Source organism: Nicotiana tomentosiformis, chromosome 5 (genome assembly GCF_000390325.3).
Source record: "Nicotiana tomentosiformis chromosome 5, ASM39032v3, whole genome shotgun sequence".
Classification (NCBI taxonomy): Eukaryota; Viridiplantae; Streptophyta; class Magnoliopsida; order Solanales; family Solanaceae; genus Nicotiana; species Nicotiana tomentosiformis.
The window spans coordinates 133,862,417-133,873,837 of record NC_090816.1 but is presented as its reverse complement, the minus strand read 5'-3'; the positions used below and the strand labels follow the sequence as shown (position 1 = coordinate 133,873,837).

Here is an 11,421-nt window from a genome sequence, read left to right as displayed (position 1 = left end):
AAATTATGTCTTGAATAAATCCTGTGCAGTTGTAAAATTAATGAATCATGTTATTATTTGAACATTCTCCATATGGTGGTTTATTGAGATTGTCGGCTTGCTTAGTATTGAGATATGTGCCATCACGACATGTGAGATTTTGGGTCGTGACATCAGTATTTCTTAGAGGTTTCATAGACAAAGTCAGAATAGAGTCATGGGTGTCCACTTTACATTTATTTTTCAATGTATTAAAGTTAACAGAATGAATTTCTTTTCAGAATATTAATTCATTTGAAGATTCATAAAAGTATTTACTTTAAATCATATCAAATTGTGTTGAGATGCATTGCATAACAGAAATAGAACATAATAGAGAAGCCAAGATGGTTCGCCCGATCAAGTTAAGGCATCGAGTGCCAGTTACGACTTGGTTAGGAATCGGGTCGTGACAACGACATTTCGCTAATTAGGGATTTCTTACTTTTAATATAGTATAGATTAGTTTAGTCGTAGACATGAATTCCATGCGGCCTAATATTCAAATTTTTCTAATTTGGATTTCTTTTATATGGGTTCCAATTGATTTATTTTTATTTCTTAGGCAAAAATACGACCTGAATCGAATTGTGAAATGGAAGTTGGGTTTATGTAGTGTAATCAAGAACAATAGAACATTTATACGGATTTTGAGTAAATTCCACCATGTGTTGGTAGGAAATGTTATAAAAAACATGGCATTAATGATACCTATGAATGAATATTGTTATGGGTGCAATAAAAAAAGTAATAGTATTACGGGAATTGTGAATTTAATAGTTAAAACAGAGAAAAACATAATTGCTTGTAAAGAAATATAAGTTCACCTTGCTCTTCAAATAAAGAAATTATATAAATTACCCTTTGAAGATTTGAAATGTGACGTTTCTATTTCATCTGAAATTTTATTTTATTTGACAGGGGGTGAAAAAGGAGATATTATCACGCAAACAAACACATATTGTATGAAAAACCTTTTTTTCTGGTACATTGGAAGACTAAAAAGATTTAAAATCGTTCGTAAGCTACTTGACTTAAATCTGATAGGAGAAGAAACTCCATATCCTTGATCGCATCTTTCCAGATTAGCAAATCTTATTCATCCAAGTTCAGAAATAAAGCCTCTTTGACTTAAATACCTTGTTCCCATTTGAACTGTAAAAACTAATCCAAAAGCAAAAGAGTGAACTTGTTAAAACCACTTATAGGTAATATAGATGTTATTAATTTATCAAGATCAGTTTTATCAAGTAACAACAGACGTTAAGATAAAAAAAGATTGCATATTCCTAATTTGAAACGATCATATTAGATGAATTAGTGCAAACAGTCTTGAGAGGAACGGGCTTCTAAGTAACATTTGGTATAATAATCTACCCCAAAATTAGTACTATGTTATTCATCTGGTGTAATAGGCAAGTTAACACAAAGCCTTTTATTGCTTATTTTCACTTTTTCCTTAAAAAACCATAAAAGAACAGAGAAATCATGAGGGAGAACGAACCTCAACTTCATCTCGTACTCAGCTTTCTCCACAGTCTCAAGCTGTGCTGCGTCAATTGTTTTATCTTTTTCCCGACCTCCCTACCATAACAACACAGATATTTTTATGTAAAAGTTAAAATAGAGATTTTCCCCTAATATAACAATCAGAGTAACGCAAAGATCTCCCCAAATATAACAATCAGAGAGCCAAAGAAGTTTAGGTACATGTCCTTGTTAAAGACTCTGATTAACAAGTGTGAACAAAGGAAATAAGAATTAAAATATTCATCTTCTCAAATGAAACATGATATATCAACAAAGCTCTAAGGTCCGTTGGGGTTTAAGCGCAAATAAAACATGAGCTTTATAATGAAGAAATGCACAAATAGAGAAAAAACACAAATATGTATGTGCAGTCCAAGATTAATAATTATAAGTATGAATAACAAATATATGGATAAAGAAATTGAAAAACGAATTACGATAAGTGAAATATCAATTATTTGGGGTAGTCTCTTCATGGTTACGCTCATTGGCAAGGAAAAGTATACCTTAGAGCCTTGATGACGACACTGAAGCGCCTTCTAAGCGAGGCGAAGCGCTCAACATGTTTTGTGTCTCACTTCAGGGCTTAAGCTAGCTTTAAGAGTGCCTTTGCTGATATCAACTGAAAAGGATGAGTAACTAATTAAAGATACAAAATCGTTTATTTCATTGAGAGCCAATTAAATTGTAAAAAGAACCATCATAAATGAACAAGTCTAAAATACAAATTTGAATCTAGCATAGAAAGCTAACATTCAAGACTTGAAAATGGGATTTTAGAGAACTGTTAAGATAACAGATGCTCAGGCGGGTAAAGCAATTCTGTCTAACTGAGCATAAGAAACTTCAATCAAGTTTATAAATTACTTTCCAAGGTATCAATATAAGTTGTTATATTTTCAAGAACTTTCATTTTTAACATGGAAGATTAACTTTCATCTCCATTTCCCTCAATCTTTACACTTTAGCGTTTACAAATTTTCAAGCTCAAATTCTTGATTATCGAGTACTTTAAGGAAATAATTGGATTAAGATCACACAATTCCAGGATCTGATTTGAGCATAAAAAATTATACTTGTAGGCATCCTTTAACTCACCATGGTTAATCGTGGCGCAAAACAAGCACAGACAAGATGGAGAATCAATTGACTTAAACTCATTGTTGATATGTACATCACCAATTGATGAGCTCCTGCAAGTAAATAGGGGAAAGAAAACGAAAAAGGAAAATATATTGGTCTTGGAAGATGACTTTGTTGCTTCCAAACTTGCAACTTACTTTCATTAGAATGTGACCTTTGTTTCTAATGTTATTACAGTATGCGACAGCAACTGGCTCCATCGGTCACGGAGTCATGGTGTTCACTATTGTCAGATCTGCTCCTCCTTATCCCAATGGAATGTTCTGTTGGTTCATTGTTATTTTCCCTCATTTGTAACAAGGCCTCAACCTCAGGTTCTTCTTTATACAACAAACGAAGTCCATACTTCTTCACTTTTCCAGAAAAAGATAGCCTAATAATCCCATAGTCATTTGGTGTTTTTCCATTTGCCTTAGATGTATCCCATAAGCCAGCAAAAGGTACAAAGAATAAATGTATATCATAGTCTCCACAGAAACAACCTAATTCTGAATGGTTGGATAAGGCAAGTTTACGGGTCTTCCACGACATCCCGTCATCACATAGAATCAATTGAGCTGTGGCGTCAACTAATCTGCAAGAGTAACATACAGCAAATCCCAAGAATTTATGAGGTATATACCAATTTTCAGGCAAATTGACTGATACACTACTATCCGTTCCCTGATGGTGGAACCAACTTGGGATCTTCACCTCAATAAGCACACAGATATAATGCATACTGGTAAATACTCTTAGTGACAAGGAATCTGAAGCAGAGATGTCATGCTGCAATGACGAGATATTCTGAAACAACAAATTACAGATGGAATCATTGCTCCAATCTACATATATTGTATCTAATTCTGGTGGAAGTTCTGGCAGCTGTGTAAGCCTCTGGCAATATGATAAGTCTAAGGATCGAAGAGCACCAAGTTGGGCTATGCTTCGAGGCAAATGCTCAAAATTATTTCCATCGAGATTCAATTCTTTCAAAGAGGATAAGGATCCAATGTCTTCCGGAAGTCCTCCATCTATTAGATTGCAGTACCCGAGATTCAGAATTTCCAATGAGCGTAATCCTTCAGCCACCGGAGGGAACTCAAAGTGCACTCCATTTCTGAGCATGATGGAGGGCTCAGAGATGGCGTGCTCAGAGATGGAGTTTAACTTTCTAAAATCCAAGATTTTAAGTTTGTTCAAGCGTGCGATGGTAGACGGAGGTCGTGAAATTAGAGTATCTCTGGCATCAAGCTCCTCCAAGTTGTCCAAATCCCCTATCTCTTCTGGCAAGCTTTCCAGTTTTGAGCAATCCGACACACTCAGACTAACCAAACTTTTCAACCTAGAGATGCTGCTTGGAAGAGCTACAAGTTTTTCCATACCGCTCAAATTTAGCTTGGTAATATGAGTTTGGTACTGAGTAATAGATGATGGTAGTTCGCTTATCCTACAGCCTTCCATGTCAATCTGTATCTCCGGCTTCATTCTCCCGTGACTTTCTGGAAATTTCTCTAAACTTGAGCAATTTTCTAAACACAGATATTCAAGAGATTCCACGTTAACACATGGAAACCTCTTAAGGCTTTTACAATAATACAAATCTAACTGAATGAGTTTTCTACAACGCCCCAGAGAATGGTGAACCTCTTCAAGACTAGTACATCCATGCAGATTCAAATACTCCAAATTTGGTATCCCCGTGAAATCCGGTGTTCGCATCAGGCTTTTAGAGGAGCTGAGATTTATCCTCCGTAGAGACAGCAAATGCTGTTCATAACACAGACAGAATGAGAACCAATTTTGCCGCATGATTCCAATAATAAAATATTTGGTTAGTGGGGCTATCTATAAATTTAGAAACTGTTTTATTTTTTCATTTGTATTTGTGGGCATCAAATGACCTGTGTTTTACTTGAATTCTTAATTACTTACTCTCTCGACAAAAAATGAATGATAGCATTTGAATTATGAGGGCAAACACGTTATTTTGTGCAACATTAGAAATTTATTTTGTATATATGAAAAATTACTTGTTAAGAAACTGAATACAAGTAAATTATAAATAGAAATATTGCTAACTATAATTTAACATGATTGAAAAAAACTGTAGCAAAGAGAAAAGTGTTTTTCTCAAGAAGTGTTATATAAAATGGAGAAATTCAAATGTTAAATCCAGCAATGTATGAAAGCGTATATGTCATTCGAAAATATAGTTGTACACAATAAATTCCTTTTGTTTTCCTAATAAGTATTCCTTCCGTCCCACTATGTACAGCCCTAGGATGAGATTCATATGAATCTAATCTTACTATGAGAAATAATTGAATGAGTTCTTAAATTGAGCTTCTTAGTTAAAATGATGATGGGAAGATTTGAAAAAAAAGGACAGAAAGATCTTACAGTAATATTGAGAACAACCACAAATAATATAAAATACAAAAATTTCTTTTGAGATGGAAATACATTAATTTGAGCTTATTAATTAATACTCCCTCCGGTCCATAATAAATGACATTTTGGCCATTGGCACACTCCTTAAGAAATACTAACTCCTAAAAAAAAGTATTTTGACTAAATTATCCTTAATTAAAATTAGCATATTGTTAACTTGAAATATTCGGATTTGTAAACAAGGGCAAAGTTTGGAAAAATAAAATTAATTTCTTCTTGATGATGTAAAATGTCACTTATTTTGGACAAAAATAAATAGGCAAAAAAGTCACTTATTATGAATCGAAGGGAGTAACTTCTATTCATTTAAAGACATGCACCATAATCATCATACTATATTATAAGCATGAACACTTTTAAGTGAAGTTAGTTTACTAAAATGCCCTTCAAAAGCTGAATGGCCAAATTACCCTCTAATTATTAAAATTACCTCCCACCATTTTGCCCTTCCTTTTAGTCTTACTCCTACAATATCCTTGTACTAAAAGGTAAATGTACCTTCCAAGCAAAAAATAATTTATACCGCAATAAATGGCTGGATAAATAAGTAGACATAATTCAAGCTACTTTCAGTTAATGACTTCCATAATGAATATATGTTCACAGCAGGATGAGGATAATCCATTTTCTTTATCACTTCTTGATTTATTTTCTTGGTTTTATAGATAATTTTGATTGCCAAATTAATTAGTGATATTACTTACATATGTTTAGAAAAAAGACTGATTGTGCTTTATTAGAACTGAAAGTCATCTAAACAATATATATATATATATATATATATATATATATATATATATATATATATATATATATATATATATATATATATATATATATATATATATATGATCTTGTTTGGAGGTTGAATGCGCGATGTTCAAGGTAACTGGACATTCAAGGCATGGTCAGACTAAACTTTTCCTCGTTTTTTTGGTTAATGGATTAATTAAGAGCATGTGATAATATTGTTTAGTTTTATTCTGTTTGATTTTATTTCTTATAACATCTTTTAAAAATATGAATGTCTCCCGTGGATTAGCTCTTAAATTAGAATCGTGGATTTTATCTCACTTTAATTTCGAATTTCTATATTTTTAGTACACTTCATTAGCATACCGTAAAAATATGACGAATATGCATGCCAACTCAATGCACTAAAAATTACTGCTTTAAAAGCTGATTTGATGAAACTTGGATTAATTATTGATTTCCTTAAAAATTTCTTTGAAAATCGATTATTCAAAGATTCGACGTTGTAAATCGTGCACTAAATAAAACTTAACATGAAATCATGCAAATTTATGCTAATCGGACACATTTTTATTATTATTTATATGATTTGTAAAATTTTTACTCATTCTGGATATATACGCGTAATGTGAGTGCCCATTAAATTGATCCTAAGAGAAAAATGGATATAGAAGAGATCCATATAAGAATCGTCATTGATTGCTTGATGAGCTTATATAAATGGATTATAAATCAGTAACATGCATAAGCATCACCACTAGAAGAAATAGTAGAGGAAATCTGCAGATTTACCAGGTAATTTTTTATCTCCTATGTTATATGAAATTCTTACTCTATTTTTTGCTAATTTTTATTAAGCAATACTCTCCACTGTTATTAACCATTTTGCTGCTATGATGAATAGAAAATTAAGTTATTTTCTACTTGACTCTACACTTGAAGCTTTATTTACAAAGCTCTTATGCGCTTATAGACCATTATTTAATAAATTTCATGTTTAGCATCTTATTCACTACTTATATGTTAAAATGTGCCTGAGTTTCCCTTAGTGTTTTCTTTCTATGATCGGCTGCGCAAAATTGTGTTTTAATCCAATAGATGACATGCTTAAAGTATATTTTGCGTATTGCTTTCTAAGTATTAATGTTTGTTGTTGATTTATTTAATTAAAAATTCTAATGCGTGGAGCTTCTTCCTTTTTAAAGGTTCCCCAGGATTTATGGTGATTCTGGTTGATGACACAACACACATGGTAAAGGCAAAGTGAATTCGTTAGGTCCTGTTCTTTCTTGTATAGTTGTATCGGTTTTACAAAGTCCCCTCCCCTCTCCCACCCCCCACCCCAAATTTTTTTTTTTTTTTTTAATTTTTTTTGCAGGTTTGCTTCTAGAAAAAATCATAAAATGTACAAAACTCTAAAAATATAATACAATTATAATCTTTTGTTGTGTTTTAACATATTCTTACCAAAATTTAGGATACACGTGCAACACATACTAATTCTAGCTAAAAAAGGGAAGTACCTCAAATAATACATGACAAAAGCAATAATATTTGTTTATTATCACTAAATTAAAAGAAAAAATAGTTAGAGAGAAGAATAAAATAAAATAGAATTCAGTTATCGTACCTTTGTTTCCGTCCATAAATGATGTAGCGAACTGCATACGAGTTGAAGATGAACAAGCATTTTGGGTTCAAATGTAGATGGCAATGACTCAAAAGGATAGTAATACCACACAAACCAACGCAAGCTATTGGACAAATACTCAATGAAACCATCATGGGCCAACGACCTCCCTATGTTAAATATCCTAAGTCTTTTCATATTTTCCATGGCCTTTTTGCTAAAGCGTAATGTATCAAAATCGAAATAAGGAAGAAATATTGCTTCCATTGCCATGGTCCCCTGGTAAGAAGATCATTAGTCTACAAAGTATAATCAATGTCGTATAAATCTGCTTGCTAATATGACTATTTTTCAGATGTCTTTTGCAATTAATTATATAGTTTTATTTTCTATTATTACATTTTTCTTAGAAGTTCATTAGAGTCAAGTCTATAAGCTTTTCATGTAGGAAAGTAATTGTAATTGAAACAGTACCAATAAATTGTAATTTTTTATTCAAAAAAAAATAATGGTAAAGTTAATCAATGATTGAGTTATTATGTAATAAAATATCATAAAATTTTCAAGTTAATCCAAAGAATGACATTGGATCAAACAGATTAAGTTGCTACTAGACTAATCCATCGCTAAAAAATATAAGAAAAATGAATAACGTAAATTAAAGAGGCTACTAAACAAATTTGGCAATTAATGTTTTTTTAACTAATTAGGCAATTAATATTACTTTTGCTTCTCCTACTAACTAAAGTAAGCAACTAAAATGACGTGCATGCAAGAAGATGAAGCAAGATGAACAAATAGTTGGAATTGACTGCCTATATATCTTTGGAATATGAAAATTAGAAATTCAACATTATTGCATAGTTTAGCTTTCTAACCGTATTGTTGATCATCACTTCTTCAAAATCCTTGGCGAGCCATAGTCTGCTGCATTTTCCCAGATCCTTTTGCAAGTTCACTATATATCTACCCATTTCTTGTATTAAGTCATGCATTTCAATTTCACCGTCTTCTGTGATGAACACAAGAGATTTTTCGATTAGGACATCCAATCCATATTCGGCTCCAAAATGACAACTCTTGAGAACTTGCATGATATCATCTTTTTTTTCCCCTCGGAAGAAGCATGCTATATCCAGAAAAATCTCTTGTTGCGTGGACTCTAATCCATCATAACTGATTTTGAGCTTTTCAACAATTTTTGAATTAGGATTATTTTTCATTTGCTCTATAGCACTTTTCCACACAGTTATATCCCTATTATATAAGGAAGAACCCAACACTCCGAGGGCTAAAGGAAGGCCTTTAGTATAATTTACTACCTCCAATGAGAGCTCCTTAAAACACTCATCTGGATCTTCTTTTCTGAAAGCATGCTGATAGAACAATTGAATGGATTCATGATCAGGTAGTGCAGTCACTTCATATATTACATCATTCTTCCCTATCAAATGCTTGTCTCTAGTTGTTACAATAATTCTACTGCCATTACCAAACCAATCAAGATCACCTGCTAAATACTCCAAATAATGATCTTTATCATCTATGTCATCAAGCACAATTAGGACCTTCTTAGAACGCAGTCTACTAGCCATTTGGTGCTTTCCGTCCTCCTCATTTTTGTAATTAGCTTTTTCCCTTAAAAGATTAGAGAGAAGGATATTTTGCAGAGAATGCATTCTATGTTTGTTTTCTTTAATATCTTTAAGGAAACAAGCACCATCAAATTGATAGGAACTATCCCTTCTTCCTAAAAGAGTATCAAACATAGCTCTTGCTATTGTCGTTTTACCGACTCCCCCCATTCCCCACATCCCCATAATCCGAACATCATTGATTCCTATCTCTAGTAAGGATTCTATTTTCTCTAAATGAGTATCTATTCCAACAATGTTTTGCAAATAAGATAAAGAAATCTTGCATAATTTGGATGAGATTTGGCCAACAATATGCCGAATACATTCTGCATCAGTCCTACAAAAGTAAGAAGATTGTGATATATACAAGGAGTGTGCACATAAATCAAACTCTTTGAATACTAATTAAAATTTTATCTACGTAACAATGTTATTGAGTTTGTAACTAAATTGATAGAAACATATATAATCACTTATCATTACTTATTCCGAAAATTTGAAAAATTTATTTAAGATTATGTTTAACTCATTTGAATGCAAAGAATTCAGCTTATGTGATTTTAACTCACTTGTCACGATTATCACATGAGCCTTTGAGATTGGCCGCTGCAGTTAAAGCAATCCTCCATCTTTGTATTCCCTCAACATCATCCTTGTACTTTGTTACATGTTCTTCAAAGGCTTTTGCAAAGCTCTCCTTTTGGTTCCGAACATGTGATGGATCCACATCATAGAATATCGGTATAACAATTTGTCCAAATTGAGTCTTGCATTCCATGATCTTCACTAGTTCATTCATACACCACCTCGATGTTGTATAATTCTTTGAGAAAATGACGATGGAAAATTGAGACTCTTCTATAGCTTTACAGAGTTCTTCTGAGATGGTCGCACCGTACTCTAGCCTTTTATCATCTTGAAAGGTTTTTATTCCCCTATCATTCAAGACTTCGTATAAGTGACTTGTAAATATTTTCCGAGTATCTTCACCTCTAAAACTTAGGAAAACATCATAGCTCCATCTAGCAGAAGAAGAAGATGCCATGGAGTCGGTGTTAATTCTCTGAAAAGAGTAAGAAAACTGTATGTGAAAAAATTATGGTTATGGTAAGAGAACAATAGATTATATTTTCAACAAAGTTATATATAGGTTAGAAGAAATAAGAGTTAATGCTATAGTAGGAATTATTGGTACTGGGTTTTCTTTGAACTTTAATAGAAGGAAGTAGGAAATTCGTGGATGAAGCTACAAAGAAAGAGTTTACCTTTCCCAGTTGAATTGAATTATTGCTCCAAAGCACAAACACAAACGTCCCTCTCTTTCTATTATTTAATAGAAAGTAATTAAATAGTGTAGGAGTTTTTTGTGAAGCTTCTTCTTAATGTTCTACTCCATAGAATTATTGGTATAGGACCTAGTCAACTGATACATACTGTAATATTTAATGTGGTGGGAAATTATTGTGAAGCTTCTTCTTAATGTTCTACTACAGTTAGATTAGAATTATTATTCTTATATAGTTTTCTTTGCACTGTAATAGAAGGAAGTAGGAAATTCCACTGTAATATGTACACAAGGGACATCTAAAAGTACAAGTCGATATACGAAGCTACAACGAAAATACAAAGCAATATCCCAGTAGTTTTCTTAGTCACAGTCTCACAGACAACAGTTGCACTAGTACTATGGTCCTATTTTTCTTTGTGCAGATAGAAAGTGACAACAAATGTAGGTCCATAAATGTGAAGGAAGGAATGTTTTATATAGAAGAATCAACTACTTTAATTAATTAAAACAAACTTTACCTTTGTAACGTCCATGTCGAGGACTTGAAAGTTGAAAATCTGTATCGTCACTTTTTTCCTTTTGAGAAGACGAAGCAATTTTGATATATGTATTATATCCTTTATCACTGGTTGCAGAATAGCAGGGCGTTTTCCCAATAAATTCTGAGTGTTAAATACAATTGAATTAGCAATTAAATTCATTAAGAAAACATTAGTATTAAGTACTAGCTGTAATTTACTAAATCAACCTTATTTATTTCCTTGACTATTAAATGCTAATACCTTCCAATCTCTTACATCCGTCACAAATTATCTGTCATGATTTTTAAATATAGTTGTCTCAAATTATTTATCATTTTAGAAACTCAAGAGTAAATTATTATTTGTCTTTTTTTAGAAGAAATAAGAGTTATTGCTTTTGGAAAAGTTTGTATGAGACTAGCTCTACTCCATAGAATTATTGGTACTTGACCTAGTCAACTGATATGC

General features: G+C 32.3%; 1 protein-coding gene across 5 annotated transcripts; it reads right to left on the bottom strand.

Annotated features, from left to right (window-relative positions):
- Window positions 1–887: 887 nt before the first annotated feature.
- LOC104084566 (TMV resistance protein N-like) lies at window positions 888–10,541 on the bottom strand. 5 transcript variants are annotated; one of them, XM_009588463.4, is made up of 8 exons: window positions 10,410–10,541; window positions 9,714–10,207; window positions 8,386–9,481; window positions 7,508–7,786; window positions 2,647–4,440; window positions 2,055–2,170; window positions 1,523–1,602; window positions 888–1,182 (listed from the first exon to the last, which is right to left on the bottom strand). In XM_009588463.4, the coding sequence occupies exons 2-5, from the start codon at window positions 10,187–10,189 to the stop codon at window positions 2,863–2,865; spliced, it is 3,429 nt and encodes a 1,142-aa protein (XP_009586758.1). In that variant the 5' UTR covers window positions 10,190–10,207; window positions 10,410–10,541; the 3' UTR covers window positions 888–1,182; window positions 1,523–1,602; window positions 2,055–2,170; window positions 2,647–2,862. The 5 variants fall into 5 exon arrangements, with proteins under 5 accessions (XP_009586758.1, XP_009586761.1, XP_070031490.1 ...); XM_009588466.4 differs by lacking the exon at window positions 10,410–10,541 and having other exon boundaries at window positions 2,647–2,741; window positions 2,846–4,440; window positions 9,714–10,376; XM_070175389.1 differs by lacking the exon at window positions 10,410–10,541 and having other exon boundaries at window positions 9,714–10,376.
- Between the last annotated feature and the right edge of the window lie 880 nt (window positions 10,542–11,421).